Raw genomic sequence first — 7,327 nt, forward strand, 5'->3', positions numbered from 1 at the left:
TTATGGAAAGTTTAAAATGTTGAATAGTAACTACTTTTTCGGCATAAATTGTTTTGAGAAATTTTAACATCTGGAATTTATCCTTTCAGTTGGTATTTTTCTTTTTTTTAAATACGATTTTCATCATTAAATCCATTGCTGATTTTTTTTTTTTTTTGAGCGACCATGATGAAGGTAAAGCCAGAAAGCGCTTCCAATGAACTCAATTTATAGAATATTTTTTCCTTGAAATTGTCTGTGGGCGTTCCAAATAAATACTTATGGTAAACAACAAACGTTTACACTTGCAAATCTGCCATTAAACTCATTTATATATTAAACAGGTAAGGTGATAAAATATCTCCTTGACACACACCATTAAAAAAAATAAAAAAAATACCGAACTTCCAAGAAAATTCAAATCGGAAAGTTACTTCAAAGTCAAATGACAATATTAAATGCTCAAACAATATACAACGAATGTAAAAACAACTGTCACATTCCTGACTTGACAGGCATTCCCTAGGTGGAAAATAGTGGATGCAACCTGGTTTTAATAACTATAGTAAGGACTTTAATTTAAATAAAGGTCGTAAAATATCATCATTGACGCACACCACAGCTATTAAGAAAAAAATAAAACAACAAACCTATCGAGATCCAAGGAAACTACAACTAGGAAAGTCCCCTATCAAATGGCAAAAAAAACAAAATCTCAAACACATCAAACGAATGGAAAACAACTTTTATATTCCTGACTTGGTATAAGCATTTACGTATAACATTGTGGATTAAACTTGGTTGTATAGCTCCATATAAACCTTAAACGTTTCACTTGTATGATAGTCGCATAAAATTTCGTTATATTGAAAACAATGTGTGAATAAAACAAAGATATGATAGTTGAAAATGGCAGGATGTACAAGTACCGAGCCACGTCATTAAGATATTACCAAAAATGGAGTAATAGTATCCGTTTGAATTCGGATTAACAACAAAAGATAATAAGGCCTGTTAGATGGGGAGACATTTTGCCTTGCAGATTTTTTGTTATTTTTCTTAAACGTGTAGACACACTTCCTGCACATCATGTATCAGATAAATTCAATTAGGACTTGGATGTGTATTATTTATCCATCATGTATGTTCATATTTACCAGAAACTTTATTCTATATATTTATTTCGCTATGAAATTATAAAATTACCATACTAGTTCCACGTGCATGCAAAACTCGAAAAATCTGAAAGATCACACAGGTTTGTACTATTGCCCCTTATTAAGACAACATCATCAGTAAAATTCTGAGTTATGATTTGACAATGAAAAATTATTTTATGTGCTCATCTGTTTGACAGTTTGAATGTTTTGTGTGCTACTGAGTTTTGTAAATGGAAAGTCGTGGGCTAGATTTTGGTGTGAATTGTTGAATGAAGAAGAGTACTTGAGACCTCTTTTCTTGATTTCTCATTTCTCTTCTGTGTTATCTGAGGTCAATTGTTGTTTTTAACAATCAACGTTATTGCAACATTAACCATTATTACCTCATACATTAAGTAAAAAGAAATACATACTGTAACCATTATATTTATTATGAATACTGTAAACATAATAAAGAAGGGATAACTATATAATTTATACGACGCATTTAAAAAAAAAAGATAATTTACACATTATAATCTTAAAAACAGCAAATTGATCACAGAGAGAAAAGTAAAAGAAATGCTGACAGTAAAATAACAATGGTACATAGTAAACAATATCTGGTAAATAATATATTTATAATAAAAATTTATAAACTTCCTAAATATAAAGATAAATAATATACGTATTACTAAAATTCTTTGCATGATAAAATAAATAAACTAAGAAACAAATATGTATTGCATGCCTGGTGACTTTTGGAGGTGACTGTAAATATAGTCAATAAACTCCTCATAGACATCCTGTTTAAAGTTACCTCAATAAATGACGAGATTGTCAATTAATGTTGATGTTAAATGTATACTTTAATACACTATATATTACAGTGTTTTACTTGTCAAGCGTGTGAGACCCTGCTGGGGAGTCATATGTTTTACTTGGCCTCAGAGAATGAAAATTATAAAATTAGGAGATCGGGTATGACTGCCTATAAGACTATCGTGTAACTCAAACTACTCAAATTCATTCATTCGTTATGGACGAAACAATGAGAAGAATTCCGTACTGCATTGTTAACTAGTTAAGGAGGTTCCTAGAAACAATTTTAAAAGAGAAACGATCTACTTGGTGTATCCTAATTACAACAAATGACAGGAGAAATATAAGGCAAACAGCAGGCTATGACAACCGCTGAATAACATGCTCATATTTATGGACACGCTTAAATTTTAGAAAATTTGGCATGCATAAAAATTTTATAAAATGATTTTATTAACCCAGTTTTCTGAAATTGTAATTTTGGCAGTTTGAATGTTTGATCACAAAAATGGGTTTCTGTTCAATTTTTTTTTACATGTGTGTTATTTCTGATACTTTAGAAATGTCGACTGCATTTGGATTCGAATTGTCTGTATTATCGGCCTCTGGGATATTCATTTCAAGAGTTTGGCTATCCCCGGTACTTGTTTTGTCTATCTCACTAGTATCTGCCTCTGAGATAATAGATTCAGGCGTTTGGCTATCCCCGGTAATTGTTTTGGTTGTATCACTATTATCTGGATTCTCAACTGTTGTGTCTTCCATGTTTGTCTTATTTTCAACACTTGATGTACCATGAATATCAACAGGAAGAGCTTCTGGATTTGTGGTAAATTCTACTGTTTTATTGTCATCAACTAAATTACTATTTTCCTCTGATTCATCAGCTATATCCGTTATATCTTTTTCTATGGTATTGCCGCTCTTAATCGTTGTGTTTGGATATTCTTCACTTCGATTCTCCCCTTTCTTTTTTTCTTCTTTCAATTCATCTCTCACTTTGGTCAATGCTTTTCCAAGTAAATTTTGCCCTCTCCATGTTTTACAATCCCATGCCATAGGGTCATCTTCTTCAAGTCCAATTCCCCAAATTACGTCATATGGACTGGCTTCGACAAGAGTTTTGGGATAAGTGTCCAGGAGTATTCTTTTAAGGTTTTCATCTTGAGAAAACTTCAAAGAGAAATAGGATTAAGTAAATGAGAATTTTTAGAATATACATTTAGTCACTGTACTAAATGACTAGGCCGAAATTAAAAGCAAACGAATGTCATTCAGAGTTTTGTTTAAAGAATAGACCCTTTTGTGGCTTATAAACATGAAAATTATCATTAATAAATACATTTACCAGTATTATATATATATGTTTTTCGATATTTCATATTAATTCCGGTAAATTTGACAACTTCCCTTCTTATGTTAACAGCTGCTAAATATGTGTCACGTGTCACTGAAGCTTTTTTAAAATATATTGTACCTTTGCTTTATTTCCACGTTCAACAATCGCTGAACAATTTGCTTCCCATAATTGTAGGTTGAAGTTTCTAACAAGCCTCCCAAATCTCTTTTGTTCTCGAGGGTCGGATTCTCTTAGCACATCATAAGCAATGTCTTCATCTTCAAAAAGCACTGTAAGATAGGATTAATTAAATAAAATAGTCTAGATCGGTGGGGGTTCTTTCAGAGATAAACATATTTATTATATTCGAAAAATAAGTTCACCAGAGCAGACGTTTAAATTGTTTTTCAATATTCGGAATCAAAATAAAGTTTTACTTGCGTTTTTATTTACAAGATTTTTTTGATTATTATTAACTTCAGTGGTCAACCATAAAAGATTTGGGTTAAAAAAAATGCATATTAAGGAAACTAGTTTGTACGAATCGCTATTATATTACAGTCTTGATTTTTTATCGAAAATAAATATGGGGATTGTGAAATACACCTTAAAGAATGTTATGTTTGGCATTTCAATAATCTGGTGTTTTGGCATAGTCTCTGTTTTAACATATTATTTGTTTTGGCTTGGAACTATTAAGCATGACATCTTGTGAAGACACCTGTTAATTTGATATCTAGATTCTTTTAAACCCAAAGGTGACTGGAAATAGAAGTAATGTCACTCTTGGTGTTCTTCCGACCGGCAGTAAAACCCTTCCCCAATTGGGCGTCTGTTTGGCTGTGTTGATGTACAAAGTCACAGTAACGTCCCGTCAGAATGAGATGTTGAAACGATGCCTAATGTAAATAGAGTCGCACGCTCTCCGCACGTTACGCGCTCTTCATTTGCAACTCTGAAGGTTGCCTGTTGCAAGGCATAATTGCTGGCCCTAACCAAAATACCCTCATTATCAAGTGGCAGTCTAAATTTCCCCGAACTTCATCCCGTACAGACTCTATTACAGGACCTACATATTATATGTATTGTTTGTTTTTTTTAGTTCTGAACAGGCATAAATTATTTGCCACTGGGGGGGGAGGGGCTGAGGGGGTGTAGGCAAACAACCAGTCAACCATACAAAAAAAATATAATTCCCTTCCAAAATACCATATTTTATAGACAACAATAGATGAATATTTATATACGTCATACCTGATTAAAAAGTATACTTCTAAAATATATTGCACATATGTAGATTTTAAGCTTGCCACAACGAGTCATATTTTGAGAGACCATAGTACATCAGCGATAGAAACTTCACACTTAAGCGAATACCATCGCAATTTAGCGTCATCATCGCACCTCCGAGTCGTACATATGGGACAATATCCCTAATGCGCCTTGAAATGAGGAACTCAAAAGTCACGTGTAAACAAAAAATCTCTGTGCAGTGATATTTGACACATTTCTATGATAAACAAATGACTGAGCTGAACCATTTGTGTTAATTTAGAAAATAGGGGAACACAGAATAAATGTGTAAAAACTAGGGAGCTATTAAATGTGTTCAAAGTATTAAATTTTCAAAGAACTTATTGTGTTAAAAACAGGATTTTTTACCACCAGGAGCCGCATCACAAAATGATACTCGGGGTTTGCTAATTTACGGAAAAAGTAAGCTCACTTCGTACCCCGAAAATTTAACCACATATGTGAAAATGTCTCAGCTTCGAAACGAGCCATTATACATATCCAAGTTAACGATATGGACTGAGCAACAGAAGAAAACGTTACCATTACGGCCTATGGAGAAACTAATACGCATCTTGACCCATATAAACATGATACGAAAAAAAATAATATACATGTACATGATATAATGTAGCTAGACTTACTTGCTTTGCTATGCATCATGTATTGCTCTGCAGAATTAAACGTGATCCCATCGATTGTGAAGTCACATAAATGCCACTGACTGAAGGGAGAATGTGATTTCCAAAAGAATTCATATTGTTCTAAAGCCTTATTTTTTAACTCAATTTCTTTTTCTGACAAATAATTGTAGTCGTCATTATAACTATCCAACATATTCTCTTTGAATCTGTTTTTTCTATTTAGTGTTGGTTTTTGTACATCTACTTCGTGATTCACTGACAAGTCTTTGGCTTCTTCTGATAAATTCTTATCATCCATGGATTCAGTTTCACACTTGTCCGTTGATGAATTCTCTTTGAATCTAGTTTTTCTATCTATGGGCTTCTGTTCTTTGTTGTCGTCATCTGCATTCTGTTCCTTTGAGGAAAGTTCGGTTTGTTGGGTTTTATTCTGTTCATTTCCATTTTGCGCGCTTTCTATAACCTCGTTATAGTTTTTATTGTCATGTAATCCTTGTGTGTCAGTGTGTAGATTCTCTGTCTCTCCAGGCTGTGTGGTGTTATTTAGGTTTAGTTGAGCCTCATCGCAAATAGCTTCGGTGTTATTCAACTTTTCTTGAGATGTATTAGCGATGGTATCGTACGGTTCGGTTTCCATCTTATTTTGCTCTGGTATATTTTCTGTAACACCAATGTTCGTGATTTCCGATATATTTTCAGTACCGACAACTTGCATGGTTTCTAACTTATTTTCTGGTCTTGGTACATCAAATATCTCTGGTGCGGCTGCTTGTTCACATGTATCGGAATGTGCAACATCGTGGCCACTCGAATCTGCTTTACATTCGGACATATTTTAGATGGTTTTTTTAGTAGATTATGAGATGTTAAAATCCTATATTCACTGAAAGAAGAAATCAAGCATAATTTCATTTGATATCTTATCTAGTTGACGTCAATTTTTAAATAATTATAATTGATCTTAAAACATAAAATACCAACAACACTAGCACACTGTGTAACTATAACAGGATTAAAATTACGATAGATATTAAATGAGCATAGAGCATGACTTAATTGGATTTAAATAGGAATATTTAGAACTTGTAAACTGCGGAAAGCACCCATATTGTGATAAGCACACATGTTCAAGGAATGTCACTGTTTCGTCATTCAAGAATGAATTAAAACATGAACACTTACTTTAAGAATGATTTATATATAGTATTTACTAGCGTGCGAGACCAACAATAACGTTGTTCAAAATTTGAAACTTTAATGTAACCTAATGCACGTGCACTCCATATTTTAGTGGAATTAGAATATGGCTTTGATAACAAAGCTAAAAAAAAAGTCTCATTTTAGAATGACATCTGAAACTGTATATCGCTTATTTATAAAAAGCCAAGCTCTAAATCGTCCTAAATCTAGTAAAGTTGTGAATAAAGCATACCTGAAATACGTCTCTTGGGGGCTATAAAAGTGTGTAAGGCCAACGGAGACCTCCACTATATAATGATAAAGATGGTCTCCAGAATGAATATGGATATCCATTTGATAATACATATATATCTACTTTTGAGGATAAGCCTTGACATTTGCATTCAACTCATTGTCTATGAAGAGTATTTAATAAGAATATGATTAATCACATTTTTTATTATAGTTAATTTAAACCTATAAGGAAGTATATTTATGATCTGGACTCAAACAATTCCAATATATATATAGCTGCCAATTTTACTTCTTTCTGACATTCCAAAGTTTAAATTCAGAATTAAGTTCAAATACAAGGACAGAACAGACAAAATCCAGTAAACAAATTAAAGATGTTTGGTTAGATGATTCCTGTAACGTTGACCACTATATTTTGTTCAATATTATAAGGGACAAATGAGAGTGAGTGGCCCAGCGATCAGCCTACTTGTAACCATGAAATTTTATGAAATCTATTGAATTATATTCATCAATTATACATTTTAAAGGTCCGCTTACCAAAGAACTGTTTTCCAATAAAACAAACTTTATACCAACTTGTGTTTTCTTTCTGTGAAAAGTGGATTTTCTGAAAACGAAAGTTGAACTGATAAACAAAAACTACAGTTAATTTTAGAATCCAGTCGGAAAACCCC

The 7,327-nt window shown here is 32.6% G+C and overlaps 1 protein-coding gene across 2 annotated transcripts; it reads right to left on the minus strand.

Annotated features, from left to right (window-relative positions):
- Positions 1-1,552: 1,552 nt before the first annotated feature.
- Positions 1,553-7,327, minus strand: LOC139503783 (enolase-phosphatase E1-like). 2 transcript variants are annotated; one of them, XM_071293676.1, is made up of 4 exons: positions 7,226-7,327; positions 5,217-6,099; positions 3,418-3,569; positions 1,553-3,113 (listed from the first exon to the last, which is right to left on the minus strand). In XM_071293676.1, exons 2-4 carry the CDS (start codon positions 6,046-6,048, stop codon positions 2,472-2,474), a joined length of 1,626 nt encoding a protein of 541 aa, XP_071149777.1. In that variant the 5' UTR covers positions 6,049-6,099; positions 7,226-7,327; the 3' UTR covers positions 1,553-2,471. The 2 variants fall into 2 exon arrangements, with proteins under 2 accessions (XP_071149777.1, XP_071149767.1); XM_071293666.1 differs by having other exon boundaries at positions 7,191-7,313.

The sequence above is a fragment of the Mytilus edulis genome, chromosome 1 (genome assembly GCF_963676685.1).
Source record: "Mytilus edulis chromosome 1, xbMytEdul2.2, whole genome shotgun sequence".
NCBI classification, from domain to species: Eukaryota; Metazoa; Mollusca; class Bivalvia; order Mytilida; family Mytilidae; genus Mytilus; species Mytilus edulis.